Below are 22,610 nucleotides of genomic sequence, written 5' to 3' on the forward strand. Positions count from 1 at the left end.
TTTATCCAGAACTTAAAACAAATTAACTCAAGATTAAGTCTAAAAAAATTATCATAGTAACCACTATAATTAATAATTAATTAGGAGATTTTCAAGAGTTCTAATATACACAAAATATGAAAAAAAAATAAATAAAGAGCTATGCTATTGGTGATGCCATCTTCTCATATGATTGAAGATATTTGTATAATATTTTAACAATAATTTCAGAATTTTCGTGTGATAAGCTTTGCCTCTTTTAACTTTGACAGCAGCAATTTCCCGAGATGAAGCCTTGAGTTTCAACTGTTACCAACACATGTCCACTGTCCACCACCTTGCCATAAATGTTGTAGAGTTTCCCCTTGAGAACTCGTCACTTTCAATTAGAAAATCGTTGGCTCTTTCTTTCCACCAACTGTTCCCTCCCAAATTCTCATTTTCCACCATTTTTCTTTCTCTCTATTTAAAGCTTGTCTCTCTTCTCCCAATTACTCTAATTGTTCTTCTCCACAGTCTGATCTATCTTTTCTTTGTAAATATGGAGAGCCAAAACAACGGCAAGGTGAGTGCAGTCGATGGAGTGGGGAGCAAGAGGGAAGTGGCCACGCCAAGAAAAGTGAATAGCTGTGACTTGATTCTGAGGGTTTTGGCTCTGCTGCTGACACTTGTAGCTGCCATAGTTCTCGGGGTGAATAAGCAGACTAAGGTTGTTCCAATTCAGATCGCACCAACCTTGCCTCCTCTAAACATTGAAGCCCAAGCTAGGTGGCATTACTTGTCTGCCTTCGTGTAAGTCATCTATTCATACACTTGCAATGATGTTTCTTTCAATGAAATGTTCATGCACTTCAAAAAAAAAAAAAAAAAACAGTTGCAATTCAAGTAAGGTTCCACAAATGATGGTCTGTACGTTAGATATTAATGTAATTATTTAAATTTATATTTTTATTAAAAATATATATAAATGTGTCTATTTCACATTGAAATGATTATTTTACTTCTCAAAATTATAATTTCTTTGTTCTCTTTTTTTTCTTTATACCCAATTTTAATTAGCTTTACTAAGTTGTTTTAATAATTTTTTTTCCTTTTAACAAAAGAAAAGCGTAGAGATTTCCCACCCATTGGAACCACTTGAGTTAATTAGTCGAAATTACTTTCTTTCCATACAAAATTCTTTTAAGTACTTACCAAGGTCAACTGGGGGACCTGGAACTCAAGAACATGGCCCCTTTATTGAAATCATAAATATACAGAGGCGGAGCCTCCTTAAGGGATGGGTCCTCCAAAATTTTTTAATGTTTTTTTATATTATATAAAATTTTTAAATTTTTTAAAATTCTTTTAATGATTTTCAAAATAATTTTATTTAATAATTAATATAAATAAAAACTAATAAAATAATTCTATATATTTGACTTAATTTTAATTTTTTTTATTTTTTTAAATTTATATTTAAATTTAAATTTATATTTATATTTTATTTACTCATATATTCAAATCTCTATAGATTTTCTTCTACAAATTTTTACGAACCATAAACTATATATATTTTTTTATTATGTCATATATAAATTCTATATTCTACTTGTCATATGTGAGTTTTATATTCTACTTATCATATTCTTCTTTTTTCTGTTATGTGAATTTATTTTTTATGATTTTAATATTTAAAAATTAATAAATTATTATGTAATTTTCAAATATAAGTTGTAGTGTTTCACTTTTACTTAGAATTTCATTAATGTATTATTTTTTATTCAAAATAACCAATGCGTTCTGACATATATGTTGCCCTCAAAATAATTTTTTATTTAATAATTATTTTTATTCCTCAAATCGTTTGATAAAATTAAAATCATTATGATCAACATATTGCTAGTTAAACCTTAGAAATAAATTGTAACTTAATATGTTAAGCCTATCAAATTTTAAAAAATAAAATAAAAGTGAGTCTACTAACCCAAACGTACTAAGTTTTAATATAAATTTAAGTCAATTTAATATATTATATCTTAACAGTCCAACTCAATAACTTATCATAACATATTCTATTTTAATAGTTCAACCTAATAACCCTATATATTAATTAGCAATTTAAGAGGTAAATACAAAATAAGAGGAAAGCTTCCTCAAAAAGCTATCCATTTCATGTAGAACACACAGAGTAAAAAGATAATTTATTTGAGTTGAAAAATTGTTTTCTCTTTCACTCTTGCGCATAGAGAATGAGAGACTCATTTCATAGTTCGATTTAGTTATATATATATATATATGTGGCACCATCATTATTGTTAATGTGTTTTTTTTATATGTCTAATATCTTTTGAATTTTGTTTAATTTTATAAATAAGTGAAAATTGAATTATATATAAAATTACTATTTAGTGTATTATCTGTTTAGCTCCTTGAAAAATGTTCTAACTCCACCCTTGTATATATATATATATATAATTACTCTAGATATGATCAATGGATAAAATAAATAACTCCAATATGACAACTCTTGTTTCGTACATAATCCATTTCTTTCTCTCCTTTCTTTTTTGAACTTGAAAATATCTTAAAGCCATGTGTGTGTGCATTAGGATTCTTACATAAACAAAATTTGCACCATCCTGCCATGAGAGAGGCTATCCGGAAGACAGCAAGAACAATTAAGGGATTTATTTTCTTCAAATCCTTAAACCCATGTCCTGTCCCTCATCTTAATTATGTATTCATGATGATAAAACAGGGTTACTCAAAGATAATTATTTTTTTATCTCATTTGCTAGGTACGCCATGGTGTCAAACATCATAGCATGCTCCTATGCTGCAATATCTATACTCATGGTGATGGGAACCCGAAATGCAAAGAAAGGACTGGCACAAACCGTCATCCTCCTCCTCGACCTGGTCATGGTGGCATTGCTATTCTCCGCCAACGGAGCTGCCTTCGCCATCGGCCTGATGGGCTACAAAGGCAACTCCCACGTCAGATGGAACAAAGTCTGCAACGTTTTCGACAAATTCTGTAACCAGGTTGCTGTCTTCGTTGTTCTGTCTATGCTTGGTTCGGTAGCCTTCATGCTTTTGGTAGCCCTCGCTGCTGTTACCCTCCATAAGAGATGCAAGTAAAAATGGAATGAATGTTTTTATGTAGAATTAAAATAAAATTATGTGAAGAAAATCCTGTTCTAATTTATATTTATATTTACTGTTATGGGGATTTCCTTCTCTTCTTATATTTCGGATGAATTTCCAATTATATATAAACAAATACAATAAAAAATAATGAAATTTCCAGTGGAGGGTGACCTGTGAGCCTAAGCTGGCAGGTGTGACCTCTGGGAAGGCAAAAAGGGACCAACAAAGCTGCAAGTCTACAACAGAAATTTTTTATTTTTTAAATTAAATTTTCATTTGTTTTCCCTTTTTTTTTTCCAAATCCAAAGTCCAAAATGTTTACATTTATGATTGGAGGGTTCAAACTATTTAAACCAAGTTTGGTTTTCCAAATGTATTTCTTCCTACGAAATGTGGATTTGTTGCTTCAATTTTATAGAATCAAAGCAGAGTATGAGTAGTTGCTGAACGTACACTGTCACCTGCAACAAAAGCAAAATCTGTCCCCCTGCACTGTTCAGAGCAATATTCTGAGAAACAGTTTCCTTAACAAATCAGATATCGGCTTTTCCTTCATCACATGCAAAAGCAGAGAAAAAAAGAGAGAGAGAGAAAGATGGAAGACCAACAGAATTGGAAAGGGGAAGAAGAGGAAGAGAGTGAAATAAATGAGCTGCTATGTAGTATTATGGAAGGTTATAATGACAAACTGATACCTCCATTGTCACAATTCTCACCGTCGCGACAGGCTGCTGCCGCCATTGTTGAGGAAAAGGGTTCGAGCTCGAGGGAACGTGGCAGGGCAAAAGAAGCTAAAGAAGTGACTGAGAGCTTGAAGAAGGAAAGAGATAGGAGGGAGAAGATGGCTGAGAATTATGATCTTCTTCAGTCTATGGTCCCTAATCTCTTCCCTAAGGTTACATTCCATGCCCTTTGCTTCAGGTTCTAATGATTGAATTTTGTTGTCTCCTTTTCATAACTAGCTATCTCCATGTTCTTGATTTCTGCAGCCATTTTCTTAGCTTCATTCATGAAAATATGTTCCCTTACAGTGTTACCATGTTGAAGATCTGTTTGCCAAGAATGAAGGGTTTTTCTTTAAATTTTCAGATAAATCCAAATGCCCTTCACTTTAAACAACTGGTTTTCTGTTCTTCATTTAACAGTCTTATCATTCTGCTTGCATTGATCAACCAGAGCTAATCCTGTATTTGACCTTCTTTTAATGCAGGCCACAAGAGAGATGATTGTTGGTGAAACGATTGCATATATCCAATCTCTTGAGAAAGAGATAACAAGGATGGAAGAGCTGAAGAATTCATCTGAGTCATCGAAAGGGAAGATGCATCTGTATTCCAACAGGAATTCCTCAATCGATGTCACTGTCTCCAGCAACGTCGTCTTCTTTGGGATTCAATCAATGGTACGACCAAGACTTGTGACAGACATTTTCATGGTACTCCATAAGCACAAGGCCGAGGTTTTGGGTGCAAATGTTGCGGTTAATCATAGGCAATTAACATTAACTGTGACAGCAGTTGTCAATGGGAACAGAGACAGAACGATTGAGAAGATTAAGGGAGACATACTGATTTTATAGGTTTGAAACCAGGAGTTTAAGAAATTTTATTACTCATATAAAAACCATATAATTAAAAAAAACTTAAAATAATTATTCATTTGTTATTTAAAGGGTCTCAGAAATTTAATTTTATATTGTTATTAAAGCCATGAATTTATTGTTTAAGGAAGTCTCGACATTACATTTTAGAATCCTAATTTGTTTGAATAGAAAAAAATTGAAATTTATATTAGCTGACAACTGAAGAAATACAACATTCTTGATCAAAGTAACCCTTTGTCATTTACTTAGAAACCAAAAATACAACATTAATTGATTAGCTGAGAACTGAAATTAAGCAAATAAGAGTCTGATTAACCCAAATGAATGGAATCTCCAAAAGAGTAATTGACAAAATTTTGGTTACAACTAGATGCTGCTTGCAAGCCCTCTAGCATTGGAATGTGAAGCCAGTGATCATGAAGCGTTCACTTTGTGGCAACACTTTCTGGAAATGTCAAAAATAGTTGCAGCTCTGTTCATTGGAAGTGCCGATGTAGCTTCAGTTCATCAAGTCCAAAGTTCCTTGCTCTACGATGGGATTTCCTTTTTGGTTAGATCTTCCAAATTTATGCTCATTGTGAAGCCTGTGTTTAGTAGACTAGCAACCATGGCTGGAATATCAGATTTCAAAGAAGCAGCCAATGCCTGACCAATTGATTGAATGAAGGACAACAAATTAGCTTAGATTCTTGGAGAGACGACTTTTGAAACAAACACACAACAATTTCATTTTTGTTTCCAGAAAGATAAAGAATTAAACAGTATACCTTCCTATCCTCCTCTTTTTGATGCTTAATAACATCTGAAGGCCACTCATTTACCAGCTTCTCAACTTCAACAGCAATACCAGGCTTCTTTGCATCGGATAAAGTCTGGCATGCATAGAGTAAAAGTTTGATTTCACAGACATTATAGAATCAAAAAGCATTCAAGGTCACATAAAAGATACATTTGAAATCTCAAATACTAGCTCCAGCTAACAGATTAAAATGTCACTTAAGCAATGAAAAGCTGAATGTCAAGATGGAATGCAAGTGACAGTGATATCCATCAGGACGTTCAGTCTAAAACAAATTAACTCACAACTTAATGAGTCAAGGTAAAAAAACTTCCCCTACCTACTAGAGTATTGCTTGATATGATCTGCATCACCCCGTAAATGGTAATAAATATTCAGATTTCTCATAGCCATTTCTCTGGGGTAGAATTAGGAGCAAGTAGAAGGTATTAAAATTTGATACTTTCCTTCACAGACTAACTCACTATTAAAACTTTTTGTACATTTATCTTCTTTTTTTTATTTTAATTTCATTTTGTTCTTTTCCCTCCCCCAGCATGCTCAAGAAGGGTGGAGACTCAGGAGGAGGATAACCTAAATATCAAAACATAAAAGGGCACAAATTGATATGACACCTAATTTACCTGATTAAGGACTTGAATAAGAGCAGCAGCATCCTCTGGCTTCCCTTCTAGTAGTAAACCCTGCAAAAACAGAAATAATTAAAATTAAATAAACTGTTTATCAAATAAACAGAAACTAAACAGGTCTGTATAGGTTACCGAATGATCATATCATTCTTTTACTATATTGAATAAATTTTCATATGCAGGCTAGAATGAAAATAAATAATAGTATTTGTTACCTTGGCACATGAAAAACCAGTGGTGAGAGTGTGCTGCTTCATTGTCCCAGATCTCAAATACTCAATATTCCATAATGACTCAGTGTCTCCTACAAACAAGAAATGATAGATAAAACCCATGTACAAGGAAAGAGAACTTCTAGGAATAACTCATTCATCTTCTCTCATAGTGGCCCTAATTTTCAGGCCCCACACTGCACACAGAAACATGAGAAATTGAAAGGGCAGAAATTCAAGGCTGAAGACTATCACAGCAGTATATCTGAAAAGTTTAGTTGCTTTGTAGATAACAAACTAGTATATACTCTTACCAACCACTATCACTTAGAGAGAGAGAGAGAGAGAGAGTTAAAAGATCTGAAGAGATGCAGAACATAAAAAGTGGGAGCTCAGAGATTAAAGACCTCTTTGGGCAGCAAATTTCATCCACATGTCAAATGTAGTCTGTCGTAGTTTTACTCCAGCCTTAATAAATTTTTTTGAGTACTTAGAGATCAACTCCCAATTATTTGTATTGTAACAAATGCTGCAAATGTTAAATCCAAAAAAATATTAAACAAACATAGAGAAAGAACGAAATAAATATAAGAATCCTAGCAAACAATTCTTAAGTTTGTAACACAGAAGTTTGGGGCAGTTATGGAATAAAGATTCGATATTGAAGAAAGCTATTCAGGATTCAGGGCAAGCATAACAGATCATCTGCACATATGCTGATATATAACTTGTTCACTCAAAGAACTATCCAACAATGGGAAAACTATATAGGCATACATCACATTTAAACGTCTCAGATTCGAATGTCCATGAGTGTACTAGCCCAGGAAATTGGACAAAGATTAGACTTGAACGGAATTAAATACATTTAAAAGAGAATAGGCTATCATGTCCAGTCAATCATTTCACATTGACTTCAAATTTTATTGGGAAAAGGAAAATAAGTGTTGTTGAGACAGGAATTCTTAGAGCATATAGCAAAGAAAAAGAGAAACATGTGGCTTAACTAAACAACAATTCACCTGAAAAAGATATCTGCAGTGCCAGCTTGTAGCGGTAAGTTATTCCTTTTCAAAAGTTGCATCACCTCCACCATGAGTTTAGCATCATTTCGACCCTTAGCATTCAACTGCACCCCAACATTTAGTTTAATGTACATAAATAAAAGGCCAAATGAACGAAATTGAACAATTTGATAGATGAGTCAACTATACCAATAAATGATGAGCAGATGCAATACTAGGAGTCAATCCATACACATTGTGCTTCCACAAAGCCTTCTTTCCTGCATAAGCATTCAAGCTAAATCATATTCATATGGTTACATTAGATACATTACATGGTAAATTGAAATATTTTAGATGAGCTACAAAGTTCAAAGTTCTACAAACCAAGAATTCAAAACTAGCAGTCAAACTACAGAAAATTGTTCAGGGTCTACAAAAATCTAAAGAGCAGAACAGAAGGCATACCAAAATCAATGGCCCCTACACGAGCACATGCCCTGGTAACTTCTTGGCAGAGATTGCAATTAAAATTGGAATGAATTCGGAGGTTTGACAATCGCTGCAACCAAAACCAGAAAGTACATCTATCCACAACCAACATTTCAGGAAAAAAGAAAACAAACTAACAAAACAAGGCTGCAAAGAAAAGGAACTTACAAATCTTCGAAGATTCTGCAGAACATCAAACAGAAGTTTAATGTCCTCATGATTTTTGCAGTTTTCAATCATTGACCACAGAGAAGCATTTGGAGGCATCGTTCTTTTAACATTTACAGATTGAAGCATGTTATCATAGAGTTCCTTAACAGCCTCTGTATTCGACAACACAAACCAAACATTTTTTTTAAAAAAAAGAAAGCTTTGAAAACAATCTGAAACTAAACTAATATGGAACAAATCAAGTACCGGTTGGATTGCTATTCGCTGTTCCTGCTTCGGTGGAAAAACATGTCCTTGATATAATCGAATAAACCAGATGCTGTGGCATTGGAAAATAACTGCCTCGGCACAACCCTATCAAATTTAACAATCGTAATTTCAAAAAATTAAAAAACAAAAATTCATTTCTCTATTTCTCTCAGTAACCAAACGAGGAATGAACTTAAAAACCGTCTTAAAAAATGAAAATCGGACGGTACCTGAGGAAGCCTCGGTGAGGACATGGCATTGAAGGGAAGAGAGAGGAGATGAGTTGATTCGAGTCAAAGAAGAGAGTAACCGGTGATTAGAATTGAGAAGAATTGTTCGGGAACCTAAACCCCCGGCGAAATTGCGCGCATTCGAAAGTACTTGCATTTTTTTTTTTCGAGTTGGGGATCAAGCGGGAGCTGAGTCAAGTAACAGAGCGGGTTAACTCGGCGGGTTTTAGGGGAGAAAGCTCGTTGGTTTCTTTCAGGAAGGGGCTGATCAGGGTTTTAGGGGAAGGAGGAAGGATGGACTCCCGTGGAGTGGCGGCCCATGGTTCTTCTTAGGACCTCGACCTTGTTTAGTTTTTATTTTGTAATTTCTTTATATTATTATTATGCAAAATGAGAAAAATCCCATCCCATCCCACTCCCAATTTAATTTTATTTATGATATAAAATTTAAAAATTATTCAAAAAGATTTAAATAAATCTTAATTTTTTATTATGTTTTATATTTTTATTTTGAGTTAAATACACTCTTATACATTTTAATATAAAAAAATAAAAAAAATCATGAAAATAAAATTTATAATATAAAAATGAAACAATATTAAGTAACTAAAAAAAGAAAAAAGATGAACCAAAAATTAAAAAAAAAGAAAAGAAAAGGGAGTATTATACTTTCCATTTATTTTGCATAATCTCTGTCACAATAAGGGAAACTTGAAACCTTAGCAGCAAAGTAATCAAGAACTCAAACTTCAATTAACCTTGCACATTCATCTTTCAAGAATACACAACTGTATTTTTATCCCAAAGTTAAAATATGCTTAAACAAGAAAATCTTCCTATCCGACTGACAATTAGGATGATGCCAGTGACTAAGAACTCCATCCCCTTATTGGCTCGGTAACTGCTGCATTAGACAGATAGTTCTGTTTTCGAGATAAGAATGCCATCGCTATCAGCATACAGCCATTCCCCATCATGGATCAAGGTTCCTGCAATGCGAATCAGGACATGCTTGTCACCAACAGCCTTCTTGTTTGATTTCGAGGGATTAGATCCCAGTGCTCGAACCCCTATATCACATGCATTAATCTCATCCACGTCTCTCACACAGCCATTCACAACAATACCAGCCCACCCCATGTTTTGAGCTGACTGTACCAAATTCCCTCCGACCAAAGCACATCTTGTGCTTCCCCCGCCATCTATAACCAACACTCTTCCTTCACCTCTGGTTTCAAGAGGCTGCCTGACCAACACATTGTCCTCAAAAACCTTAAGGGTTACAATGGGTCCTGAGAATGCGCGACACTGGCCATAGATCTTGAAGATTGGTTCTAGAGCACGCAGGCTACCACTCAACAAAAGTGCTGCATTTGAATCACAAGCATCAGCAGTGGAAATGGCAGCCATACGTCTTCCTGCAGGGACAGCTATCCAACAGTAATCAAGATTTCTGGCCATAAATGAAAGTCATAAAGATGTCAGCATAAATAAGAACTGCACAAGAAGTAACTCATCTAGATTTTTCTGCACTTATATTTTCATTAAACACATATTTCATAGCATTTTCAGTTTGTTTGCAGGCTAAAACAAACATAAAAAATGCAGGCTGATAAGAATCATAAATGCTACATAGATTACCTACATAAGAATTCCTTTAAATTCTTTTACCATGCTGTGACTAAGCAATTGCAAAACTAAACTACTAAAGGGCCTAGAATGGTATCAATTCACCAGGCATAGTTTCACCGATCAACCAATGTTCCAATCTACCATTATGGAAAAGTTGCGACATATAAGTTATAATGGCTCAAAATTCAAAAAAACCAAGAATGGTTAAGTCCTAATTTGCATACTCTGTCCTAGATACAGTAATTTGCAACCTCCATGATCAACATTACTAGAACGGAAGACAAGCTGCAAAGACATTACACACCCGTGCGCAAATCTTCAAGCAAAAACAAAATTACTTTAATTAATGAGGTATAGTATATCATCAAGATTTTATGAGTTTCAGTAATCAGAAACCCAGGTTTCCAGATAAATCCAGTTTCAGATGCAAGCCTCAAACAAAGTGTACTCCATTATTGAAACCAGTTTGAAAATGTGTTCTGCTCATTTGACCTCTTACTTTCCGGTTCCTCCCTATGCAAGATACCCTTAAGGAGTGCATATACATCTGTTTTACTATATTGTAAGTACAACCCACATGAGGAATTCATTAAAAGTTATCAAATTATCCCAGGATAGCCCTCAAACTAAGCTAATATACAGAGCAAAAACCCAGTACCGGCATGATTGGCATTCGGAGTTCCCGCTTCCGTAGGAAAATATGTCCTTGACATCGTCGATTGAACAAGATGCTGTTGCATTGGAAAATTACTGCCTCTCCACATCCCTATGAAATTTAACAATCATCAATTCAGAGGAAAAGAAAATAAATTCATACAAAATCACTAATTTTCTTCTTCCTAGGCGAGGACTAAAGATTTTTCATTTCTCCTTCTTAGCTAATAATCTAAATTATTATTAAAATTAAAATGCAACAAAAAAATCATTTCCCTATGTCTCTCTCAGTAACCAAACAAGGAATTAACTAAAGAACCGTTATAAAAAAAAAAAAAACTAGAAACTTGACGGTACCTGAGGAAGCGTCGGTGTGAAGTTGGCATTGAAGAGAAGAGAGGGGAGATGAGTTGATTTGAGTGAAGGAGGAGAGGAATCGGTGATATGAATTGAGAAGAACTGTTCGGGTTCCTAAAACCATAGCGAGTTTGCCAGCGTTTTGCATTTTTCCTTTTTGTTTGAATTGGGGACCGAGTCAGAGCTGAATCAGGTAACGGAGCAGGTTAAATCGGCGAGTTTTAGAGAGGAAAGCTCGATGTCTCGTTTTATCTTGGCTAGCAATGGTAAAACACGAGCCTTTTCAGGAATTCCGTACCGATCTGTCCAGCACGGGGTGGTCTTTCTTCCGTTTGATAGGCGGGACGAGATGTTATACGGTTGCTCCATCCCCTCCGCCCCGCCCTGCTTATATTATTATTTTTTAATTTTTAAACATATATTTAAAGATGTTTAACTGGTTAAATTTGAATACTTATATTGAATTTGAAAAGTTGAAAATTATTAAAGTTGGATTTATTACTTTATTTCATAAATTCTTTGAAAATTATATTAAATATAGTATATCAAAATTGCATTAGATTTTCTTTTCATTTATAATTATCATCGTTATATATTGTTATTATGTAAAACGATGAGTAAGATTTATAAAAAATATATGTATCTTATTACACTTGATAAAATTATATTTTTAAATTTAATATTTCAAAATTGAAAGCTTAAAATATTTCATTTCCAATTCCACTCTTCTTGAAAGTAGAATTTGTAAAATTCTTGATTTTTTTAACATTTGTTATGTTTTCTTTTAATTCTAATTAAAAAAAATTATTTTTGTTTTTAAGAATTACCAAAAGTTTGATGCTTCTTCTCTTTCATTTAGAGGTTTAAATATGAGAAGGATGCTTGATGTCATAAAAACACTTTTAAATTAGAATCCATATAAACTTGTAAATTATTATCTCATAGAAGAATTTTATAAATTAAAAATAATATGAATATTTAAATTCCCAATCGTACTCTCGTACACAATCGATGTGAATCGTGAGATTCAATTAAGATTCACGATTCTCCTCTCTAAAATCAAGACAATTAGCATCATCAGCAAGTGATAAAGGAAAGAGAAAAAACAAAAAGGGTTCAGCCAAATTATAAGTGTCATTAACATCTTGGCACACTTTCATAGTCTCATAACTGGGGAAAAAGTATTCCCTTTCAGTTGCAGTATACGTAACGTTTACATCAACCGAAAGAACCATTTACAGTTCTTTCTTTTTAACTCCGACACATGGGAGAAAGAATAACCTGACAAAAGTTTAAGAGAAAGACATAACAAACGCTAGAGTCATAGAATCATAATATAATGATTCAGAATCAATCCAACGATGTGAACATCCAATGAAGAATTCCTCTTCCGCTTTATGCTTAGCGTGCAAACCTTAGATGCCTTTTGACCTCACTGTATATGTTCCTCGACCGTGGTCTTGTCATTGAGGGAGAACTGGAGGGGCAATCGTGCGGGTATTATATGATTTACAATGACTACATTTCTGTCCGATTATGTGGAAGTAAACTTCTGTTGTGTCATTGCAGTCGTTACATAGGATCCAAACCTGCATTCGATAGTTAAGTCAATTAAGACCAACAAAACTCAAATGTACAGCAACAGGTTATTAGACATGAACAAGGATCAAAACTAAGCACCTTCTTATACCGGTAGTCCTCAGGCATTACAGTTGCTTCAATCTGAGAACATAGAAGATAATTGTGTTATGAATCAGCTCGAACCAAAAAAAAAAAAAAGGACTTAAATAGAAGAAAGGGTGACAACAACAACCATTTATGGTTTGATGAGCTTAAAATTAACAAAGCATACCTCTTCATCTATCCTCTTCCAGATTCTAGACATATCAATTACTGACTTGGAGCATATGGGACAACAATATCTGAGCCACAACATCATTTAAATTAGGAATGAAATCCAGATTTTTACTTGCGAAAAACTACAACAAAATTAAACTTATACAAACAAAAATTCAGTCACTCACTTGTCACGCTTTATCATCTCATGGTAACATTCACAGTGCATTGTGTGACCACATTTCATCACGGTGGTATCTTTCAACGAATCAAAAAGGTACTAGAGAAACCGAATGATGCACCATTAGCAGATGAGAATACTTCTTGAGACAATTGAAGAAAGTAGAAGACCAACCTCGTAGCATATGGGGCAGTGATGCCGCATTGAGTTCTCCACACACGAATGATTATCTCGCAGAGCAATGGAATAGCAAGACCCTATGCATTTGCAAAATATACTGTTACTGTACAATGAATAAGATGCACCACAGAATAGAACAGATAAGCTGCAAACTTGTTAGGTGTGAAGAAAAGCAAGGGATGGAATTCAAATGTTTATGGGCCCCTTCTCAAACTCACTTAACCACCCAGTTTAAGGAAGTTCTCATGGAAACAGCATAGAGCTAGAGAAAAGTATTAGAAACAAAACATGAAACAGTTTTAATTAAAGAAAACGTATTGGACAAGAACAGAATATGGCTTAAAAATAAGAATGATACTGAAAGAGGATAACAGGGAAAGTCAGAATAGCTCAATACAGCCCAGGGTTCAGAAACTCAAAGTATCGGACAAGACTACATTTGTATTAGACTAACAGGACCAGCCATGAAAAAATAAGTGCAAAAATTGAAGGAGACAACATGGGAAGTCAGAAACATTGCATCATCAATTCAATTACAGTGACCTTCACCCACCCACCCACCCACCAGTAACAACTTAACTCATTTTTACCTATCATGTATCACATTATTAATGCTCCACTAATACAGGGCATAGACATAATATCAGCATTCAAGATGAAAATTCTGTTGAATAGACTTCAATTTCCAAAAGATGGAAACTTATTGTCAACAATTCAAAATTTAACATGTAAGCATCATAGCCAACTGATGTTTAAAAGGAAACAAAATGAGCTTTGGGTTTTGGAGGAGAGGGAAAGATTAGATCGGTGCTTGGTGGGAGCATGACTGTTTCGCGCTGTAGGTGACTTTGAGAAGATAGAAGTAAATCAATTATCCCCCACCGACCTTTTGGCACACAGGCCACCTCAAATAGCACCATAAAGTAAGAAAGGGGAATGAATCTGAGAACTTTGAACTAAGCATAACACAAATAAAATAAAATAAGGGGACAAATCTGAAATGAAAGATGGTAAGTACATACCACACTTCTTGCAGTGAAAAAAGTTCTCTCTGCCACCAACTCTGTTTCCAAAAATATTCTATTAGGTCCCATCGATCACATTGGAATAATCAAGAGAAGAATCATACTTAAACTTGGCCCCTAACCTGCAGATCCCACAATCATGACAATGAAACTGCCCTTTCTCGGTCTGCATAGTACAGAAACACAAGTTAAACATCAAGGAAACGCAAGAAACAGTAGAAAGAGCGAGCAAGGATCAAACATCTATCGATTCTCTACATCTCAACATAATGATTTACAAATCAACAGCTGTAATGAACTAAACTTTATCAGTTATTCCAAGCTTTTCTTTGTATCGCTAGCTAAATCTTCGCAAGTGTATGCTTACATCATCATCAAAGAACTTGCAAATTTCACAGAAATATTCTCCCATATTGACGCCACAATTTGAACAAAGTTTAGCAACCTAGAAAAACATAAAACAAAACCAAATTTGAGTACATGAAAGAAAACAAGAAAAAAAAAAGTTTATTTGTATCTAGAAAGTTGCAAATCTGGAAACACACATACCGGCTGCTCTGTGTCACAAACGGAGCAAATAACCTTAAAAAAAGAAAAAATTAAAAGAAAATAAAACATATAATTAATATTATTAAGTCAGGAAAAAATTAACACTAAAATAAAAGAGCAGGATTTTTAATGTCATACTTGTTTCACATCTTGTCGAACAAGGTCGTGCCTGTCAAAGGGGTTCCGTAACATGCTCTGGAGAAGCCATAAGTAAACCCAAAACAACAATACCCAGATCAAGAAACTGCATATGGAGTCAAAATAAATGGAAACATATTAAAGTAAAAACAGGGGAATGCAAAAAAAAAAAAAATACCGCAGCCTCGTTATGGCAATGGCGACAAGAGAAAACCTCGTTGCAACAAGGAGCTCGAATCTCACATCGCCTCCGATAATGTTGGCACCTTAAAAAAACAAAAAAAAACCCAACAAATCATAGGTGGAAAAGTAGCCCAAGATGAATTAGGAAAGGAAGATGAAAAAAAAGAAGAAAGAAGAGATACCCATAACCCATCTTCCCAAAATGAAGGCGTTCATTGGCTGAAGAGGCTTCCATCTCCATGAGTATTCGAAAAAAAAAAAACCCCTTTTTTTGGGTTTTTTTTTTAGGGGCTTTTCCAGAGAAATCCCTGAAAGAGGAGTAGTTTCCTGATTTGGGAAAATGGGGTTAGTTTTGGTGGTTTGTCGTTATCCTCAAAGAGGGAGTACTGATGACGAGAAATGAAGGTTCCCCGCGTTCAAGAAAAGCCATTGCTTTATATATATTATTTGTTACAAAAATATTAGAAAGTAATGATATTAAATTGGGGGGCCACAGAGAGAGAGAGAGAGAGAGGATAAGGTAGCTGGTCGAGTGTGGTGACTTTGAGCAAAAGGGTCCAGGCGCCGCAATGTCAGCGAATCATGTTTCAGTCTGTAAACTACCGTTTTTTTGGCAATTTAACAAACACGTGCAAGACACATAAATGATTTCATTCCACTCCCCCAACTTGACCTTGAAGGTGAAATTGGTGGTAATAGCAGTAAATCAATGTTTAATGAATGAACTTACTTTAAGAGGAAAAGCATTGAGTGGATAATGTTCTCAATTTTTTACAAAAAATGATGTCAAGAATTGTTGGTTACCTTTTCAATAATGTTCACATCTCTAACCTAAAACTTGTTCATGGCTGGTAGAGCACATGGAGCCACAACAATAATTAACTTGAAAACATGGCCTGCTGAGAACAATGTCGCCTATGATAGATCAAAGAAGGAATAAAGACAGACATTTATTGCTTTTGGATAGGGTTGTTTTTCAAACTCAATCTGATCAACAGAAATTTGTTAATGGCTTTGGATTCCCAGGGGCAACAATGAGTCTGCCCGTGTTCTTGCCTACCACGCAACTTGCTTCCTAACCTTAGGTATCAATCAAAACCCACACCTTTTTTCCACACGAATTCTTAACACTTTCAATCAAAATCCATTTCTTACATGATAATCCATTGTCATAAACAGCTATGATGCCAAATGTGTAGTTTTAAATATACCCAAGATAATAATTTTCAATGAAATATAAAATTCATTATCCTGGTGGATAATTTGGATAATGGAAGATCAGATCTGGAGGTGTCCTTGTCAAGAGTTCCTTTCTTGTACATTTTTCCAACTTGTACATGAACTACTTTTGTGCGTCAAACTCTTTAAAATAAAAAGAAAAAAAAAGCTAAGTTCTAGAGTTCTGTGCATAGTTTGCTGTGCCAGGTGAATTGGATCCTGAACGAATTGAGATGCATACAAAGCTCAACTTGCACTTCTCTTAATATTCCTTTGTATCAAACTAAAAGTAAATTGTCTTACATGGGTTGCATGGAAGAGAAAGTTTACCACAAGTTGCAGCAAATACAACTGATAATAGCCAGTATGATTTTCAATCATTGTCTGTATGTGAGACTTTTACAGTTTCTGAATGCATTAATTGAGATGGAATTCATCTTAAAGAGTTAAATTCTTGTTGCTTATGTGCCGGTCAAGCAAAATTTTATCAGTATTAGCTGTAGAATCTGTCTGTGGATGTTATGATATTGCATTGAAGAGTATGTTTAAGAGAAATGCAAACATTTTTCAAGCAAGTTTCATTCCCTTCAATGCTCGTGTGAGTGTGAGGCAATGGAGATAAAGGGTCTGCAAGTTGGTTTTGGTTGGACCCTTTTGCCTTTGGTCAAGAAAAGCAACCAAAGTCTAGGTTCAGACTTAAGGGTATTTGGGACTTGGGGTGAGTAACACACCAGATACTTTTAGTACTTTTCTTTGTTTTCTTTTACCTTTACAAGATTAAGTGGCTTGAATTATCAGGATAAGATCATAACTCAGTTTGCTGATTCTCCTTGTGCCTTGAAATGAAACTTACTCTTCTGTATGAAATACTTTCATGTGCATACATTATTACTCTCAATGGCAAAGATCAAGGTTGGCAAAAGAACTTGTCAGGTTTTTTATTCCAAGCCGCAGGCTGCCTGTCTTTAGCAAAAAGCAGCGGATGAAAACCAGATTACAGGGATCCCAATCAGTACTTATGTAACATACTAGGTTGTTATAATTAGTTCCAACCATGTCACACATTGTTTTATGATAATCTCAACCCTTTGAAATTTACATGTAAAGCAAGTAATAAAATTGGAAAATCTTGAATATGCGTGTCGCAAATGGTATAAATTTAAGCTAATATGGATTCCCCATTGCCAGCATGAAACCTTTCTGGACTGCTGTTTTGCAATTCTAAAAATACACTTTCTTCTATAAATGATTTGCCAAAGAGGCCAACCTCAGCCTCAGAAAATCAACAGAAAAAACCGTTTGTTATTAGGGAAAAACTGTAGGCACCAAATTACACCCATGCAAAAGCTATGTATCCAACCCAAACTAGAACATACAGAACCAACAAACAAGATTTTTTCCCATTTGCAACTCTCTCTCTTCCAGATTAAAAGGGGGCAGGGAATTCCTCCTCTCTGCACTAGTCAGAATCTGCAGAAATGGGTTGTGGTGAATCCAAGCACGTAGCAACCGGAAACACCATTAGCCGGAAGAATTCAAGAGCTGAGTCCAAGAGGGGCAAAACCTCGGAAACCATTGCAGAAACAAGCAAACAGGGTAGCAGCACAAGCTCAATATTGGTGCAAGAGGAAGGCAAGAATGTCAATCAGGACTCTTTTAATTCCAGGGCTGTGGCTGATGAGGGGAAGGACATAATTGAGAGCACAGAATTGAAGAAAGAAGAGAATGTAGAGACAGATAAGGAGAAGAAAAGTGGGGTTGTGGGAGAGAATGAGGAACCTATTCAGGGAATTGCTTTGGAGGGAATGTCTGGAAGGTCGGAGTATTACTCTCCACGAGAAGAGGCTGGGCAAGAGAGCTTGTTCAATGAGAATGTGAATCTGGCTGAAGAGACAAAAGAAAAAGCTGTAGACGAAAAAGAATCGGCTCAAGAGACAAAAATACAAGCCAGAGAAGAAATTGTGGAGGATAAAAAATTGGCTGAAGAGACCAAAGAAGAAACAGTGCAGGAAATAATACTTGCTGAAGAGACAAAAGAAGAAGCTAAAGAAGATATCGTGGAGGGTAAAAACCTGGCTGAAGATGCAAAAGAACAAACTGTGGAGGGTGAAAAACTGGCTGAAAAGAAAACAGAAGAAACTGCAAATGGTGTGTGACACTAACCATGGATGGCAGTTTCTTGTTAATGATGCATGATTCTTATTCATTCCATAATTTGATTTCTTAATGTACGTTCAGGAGAACGTGAAGCTGTGAAGGAAGAGAACTTGGTAAAAGAAACAGAAACAGCAGAAACTACTGAACCTGAAGCTTCAACCCCAGTTGAGAAAGAGGTATTAAATATCAAAACCATTTTGGGTCCTAATTAAATTATGACAAGTTTATTTGAATGCAGAAAGGAATTTGGAAGTACTCAAAAAGTTTTTTCTTTGGTGCAGGAAGAAACAGCAGTTGCTGCACCAGCCGAGGATTTGAAGACAGAGTGAAACCTTTGAAGCTGTTTTATCTGGGTTTATCAGACTCTTTGTACACTTCAATTTCATGTATTAATACCATACTCCTCCTCAAAACCCTGATCAAAGAAACATGTAAAAGTGTTAAGAATTTAACATGGAACTCAAAAAGTTTGTCTAAATATGTGTTTCTTTATGGAATATTGTGGCTTGCATTGATATTCTGAGATTGGTCATTGATCTCTCATCCCGACTTTTTCTGGCAATGGGGACAATTATTTGGAACTAAAAATGCTTTAAGCTATGAAAACTATGATGATCTCCGAATCACAGAGTCGCATATTGGTCATCTTGGGGCAGTTTATTGCCATAACTAATAAAGTCTGTGTTTCCCTACCTACCAATTAAGATGGAAATGGAATGAAACTGTATTCATTTGATCAGTCTCCTCTTTGGGTCAAAATCCATAAATCAAGCTTTTACTTGTTTACTGACAATTAAGGATCTGATACTCAACCATAAGGGAGAGAGCTTCGTTCCTGTGATTGGTATTGTTCTAAAGATCATGGTGATTCAGAGGCGAATCGTTCAGCACAATATTGCATGGCACTGTTTCATTCCACTCCGGCTTGGCCCGATTGTTTTCACAGAGCCAGCGCTAGAAAGAGACTCAACAGATTTGAAATTAACAAGTGTTAGAGTTAATGACTATAATTAACAAATTCACAAAATATAAAAATCCAAATTATACAAATTATTGTATAAAAACTAAATTTATTCTTTTTGTAGAGTATAATAACTAAATTGTAGAATATACATAATCCAGGTAGGCCAATTACAAGAGTATAATCTAATTTCAACTCTTAAACTTGATTATATATATCTGAATTAAATTAAAATTTTATTTAAATATTATCTATCTAAATTAAATTCTTTTAATATTAATTTTATCTTATAATTCTATTTAGATAAGACTTAAATACAATATAAATAAATCCTCACTACATATATAAATACACACTCAAATACTCAAATAAACAAACCTAAAACTAACAGACCAACTACAAGAGTATAATTTGATTTAGTCTTTACAATAGTATAATTTGATTTGAACTCTTAAACTTTATTATGTATATTTAAATTAGATTAGATTAAGATTAAAATTTTGTTTAAATATTTTTCAGCTAAATTTAAATTAGATTAGATTAATATTAAATTTTTATTTAAATTAAATTCTTTTAGTATTATTTTTTATTTTATAAATTCTATTTAAACAAGACTTAAATAAATTATAAATAAATTCTGACTTTATTTATAAATATACACTCAAATAAACCTTACCCAACCCTAAATCTTTCTCACTTGATAAACCTAAACCCTAACCTAGTTCTTCCTCACTTGTCGAGCGTAAACCTTAACCTAGTCCTTACCCAATGTTTAATCTTCTTGCAAAACTGTTCTCTGCAAAACTTCACTTGTCAAACCTAAACCTTACCCAATGTTTAATTTTCTTTGCAAAACTGTTTCCCATCGAAGGATTCAAAGTATAACAACTCTTCAGAAATACCCACCATGCATGTCAGTCACTTCAAATCTTCAAGACTACCCAGCATTGGTATTACACCCTTTTACTGTCTCGTACCTCATTGAAACATTTGGCTTTTCCAAAAAATATGCTTTAACCATCTCAAAACATATTAATTTTGAAACTTCAGAAAAACCTGATTCTATCATCGCTTTTTTCAAGAATCAAGGTTTCTCTGAAACCCATATCACTAGAATGGTCAAGACTCATCCATCGTTGCTTGTGTGTAATGCTGAGAAAACCCTTTTGCCTAAGATAGAATTTTTTCGCTCTAAAGGCACTCCATGCTTTGATATTGTAAGAATTTCGGCTGCTTTTCCTACTATTTTTTTCATAAATTTAGATGATATTATTCCTACTTTTAATATTATTAGTATTCTTCTTCAATCTGAAGAGAAAATTGTTCATGCTATCAAGCGTTTTCCTCAATGAATCTTTTATGATGTCAAAACTTATCTTTTACCCAATATTAGTATTTTGAATGATGTTGGAGTGCCACTATCCAATATTATTTCGATGTTAAGGATTCAACCTCAGATATTATTTAAATCTCCATCTAAGTTGAAGGAAATTGGAGACACAATAAAGAACATGGGATTCGATCCTACGGGCAAGCGATATCTTTACGCTCTCTTTGTATATTCTTCCATGACCAAAGCAACATGGGACAAAAAGGTTGATCTTTTCAAGAAGTTGGGCTGGTCCGAGGAAGAGATTTGTAAGGCTTTTCACTTGCAACCCATTTGTATGAAGACCTCTGAGGATAAGATTACGGCAATAATGAGTTTTCTGGTGAACAAAATGGGATTTACCCCTTCAGCTAACCTGTTATTTTGATGTCCAGTTTGGAGAAGAAGATTGTTCCAAGAGGGTTGTTTGGTAAAGATCTGCTGTCGAAAGGTTATATCAAAAACCTTAGTTTAGAATCTTTATTTCTGAGTTCAGATAAAGTATTCCATAACAGATTTGTTAACCGTTACGGGGACAGAGGCTCCTGAACTACAAAAGCTGTACATAGACAAAATGGTTCTTTTCATAGAAGGCAAATATTGAATAGGTTAGGTTATTTTTAGAATGGGAATATTTTGACGGAGTTGTTGAATTGTTTCAAACTTTTTCATTGCAATTAGTTTATTTTGCGGAAGTTAAGCTGAAGGTGAATCAATGTCAATGTTACATCTTTTTTTTTAAAGTTAATTTATGTTCACAAACTTTCCGACATATTTCTATTTGTCTGTGGATTTGAAATACCTTATTTACTTGTTAGATGTGTTTCTTAGATGTGATTCATGAAATTGTGGTTATTTTCAGGAGGTTAAGGTGTAAGAATAGTTGCGACAGCTGTGAATAGTTTCAGGTTTTGTATCCTCAGCATCCAGCTTATGTCACTTTCGTTAATAGCTGTCTCAAGATAAGCCTGGAGCTGTTCCAACTTCCAAGAGGCTGGCGTAGATTATGCTGCCTCTCACCTTTCATCCATTTGATGACCCTAATCATTTTTTCAAAAGATTGCTGCTTTCAGAACTCTCCCTTTACCACCGATGAACCCTTTGGCTAATTCACATTGCCTCCTACATTCTTTATGCTCCTCCAAAAATACCCCTGCCAGTAGGTTAACAGAGGTTTGCTTCCATAAAAATTTAACTGAAATATAAATGAAAAGTAAGAAAAGTTTTCTGCTAATACTTACTGTTATTATTATTTTTACTTTATAATAAGTTCAGAAGAAACTTTGTGAAACAATTCAAAAAAAAAGTAGAAAAAGTGGTGGCAGAGCAGAAGTATTCAAAGGAAGAACCATCGACCGACAACCAAGACAAAAGCTAGCCCCCATAACAATAAGTTTCCAAGGGTTACTAAAAACCCCTTCCATCTCTCTCTAACCATTACCAAAACAATTTACTACCATGTTTTCTCTGCTTCATCACTCCCCAATGAATTTGATTCTGCTCTATGTGCCCCAAAGGAGAAAAATCCCTCGTTTTCTAGGCTGGTATAGTCCGCACTCTGATCATAAAGGGATATATGTGCCTTGGTTTGTCTGTTTTCAATAAATGCCATTAAATGTTCACGGTTAAGAAAGATCAATGATGAGATGAACCACGCATGTCACTAGGTG

The 22,610-nt window shown here is 34.6% G+C and overlaps 6 protein-coding genes across 9 annotated transcripts; 3 read left to right on the top strand and 3 right to left on the bottom strand.

The window, feature by feature from the left end:
* On the top strand, positions 336–4,806 carry LOC18603443 (CASP-like protein 1E1). 2 transcript variants are annotated; one of them, XM_007035429.2, is made up of 3 exons: positions 336–771; positions 2,760–4,006; positions 4,322–4,806. In XM_007035429.2, exons 2-3 carry the CDS (start codon positions 3,671–3,673, stop codon positions 4,688–4,690), a joined length of 705 nt encoding a protein of 234 aa, XP_007035491.1. In that variant the 5' UTR covers positions 336–771; positions 2,760–3,670; the 3' UTR covers positions 4,691–4,806. The 2 variants fall into 2 exon arrangements, with proteins under 2 accessions (XP_007035491.1, XP_007035490.2); XM_007035428.2 differs by lacking the exon at positions 4,322–4,806 and having other exon boundaries at positions 337–771; positions 2,760–3,259.
* LOC18603444 lies at positions 4,882–8,834 on the bottom strand. Its single transcript, XM_007035430.2, has 11 exons — positions 8,501–8,834; positions 8,268–8,375; positions 8,019–8,173; positions 7,827–7,920; positions 7,569–7,639; positions 7,377–7,483; positions 6,762–6,883; positions 6,358–6,446; positions 6,137–6,196; positions 5,482–5,586; positions 4,882–5,359 (listed from the first exon to the last, which is right to left on the bottom strand). The coding sequence occupies exons 1-11, from the start codon at positions 8,655–8,657 to the stop codon at positions 5,243–5,245; spliced, it is 1,185 nt and encodes a 394-aa protein (XP_007035492.2). The 5' UTR covers positions 8,658–8,834; the 3' UTR covers positions 4,882–5,242.
* On the bottom strand, positions 9,147–11,533 carry LOC18603445 (putative 4-hydroxy-4-methyl-2-oxoglutarate aldolase 3). Of its 3 annotated transcripts, none has more exons than XM_007035433.2 (3): positions 11,144–11,533; positions 10,791–10,898; positions 9,147–9,918 (listed from the first exon to the last, which is right to left on the bottom strand). In XM_007035433.2, exons 1-3 carry the CDS (start codon positions 11,289–11,291, stop codon positions 9,410–9,412), a joined length of 765 nt encoding a protein of 254 aa, XP_007035495.2. In that variant the 5' UTR covers positions 11,292–11,533; the 3' UTR covers positions 9,147–9,409. The 3 variants fall into 3 exon arrangements, with proteins under 3 accessions (XP_007035495.2, XP_017974263.1, XP_017974264.1); XM_018118774.1 differs by having other exon boundaries at positions 9,147–9,930; XM_018118775.1 differs by having other exon boundaries at positions 9,147–9,953.
* Positions 12,259–15,655, bottom strand: LOC18603446 (E3 ubiquitin-protein ligase MIEL1). The gene is made up of 12 exons (XM_018120243.1): positions 15,418–15,655; positions 15,231–15,318; positions 15,053–15,109; positions 14,915–14,947; positions 14,733–14,810; positions 14,488–14,531; positions 14,363–14,403; positions 13,335–13,417; positions 13,168–13,259; positions 12,996–13,065; positions 12,824–12,865; positions 12,259–12,732 (listed from the first exon to the last, which is right to left on the bottom strand). Exons 1-12 carry the CDS (start codon positions 15,474–15,476, stop codon positions 12,607–12,609), a joined length of 813 nt encoding a protein of 270 aa, XP_017975732.1. The 5' UTR covers positions 15,477–15,655; the 3' UTR covers positions 12,259–12,606.
* On the top strand, positions 17,759–19,127 carry LOC18603447 (gelsolin-related protein of 125 kDa). Its single transcript, XM_007035437.2, has 3 exons — positions 17,759–18,601; positions 18,692–18,786; positions 18,892–19,127. The coding sequence occupies exons 1-3, from the start codon at positions 17,932–17,934 to the stop codon at positions 18,937–18,939; spliced, it is 813 nt and encodes a 270-aa protein (XP_007035499.2). The 5' UTR covers positions 17,759–17,931; the 3' UTR covers positions 18,940–19,127.
* LOC108661644 lies at positions 20,483–21,360 on the top strand. The gene is made up of 2 exons (XM_018119139.1): positions 20,483–20,706; positions 20,965–21,360. Exons 1-2 carry the CDS (start codon positions 20,483–20,485, stop codon positions 21,326–21,328), a joined length of 588 nt encoding a protein of 195 aa, XP_017974628.1. The 3' UTR covers positions 21,329–21,360.

Source organism: Theobroma cacao, chromosome 4, assembly GCF_000208745.1.
Source record: "Theobroma cacao cultivar B97-61/B2 chromosome 4, Criollo_cocoa_genome_V2, whole genome shotgun sequence".
Lineage (NCBI taxonomy): Eukaryota > Viridiplantae > Streptophyta > Magnoliopsida > Malvales > Malvaceae > Theobroma > Theobroma cacao.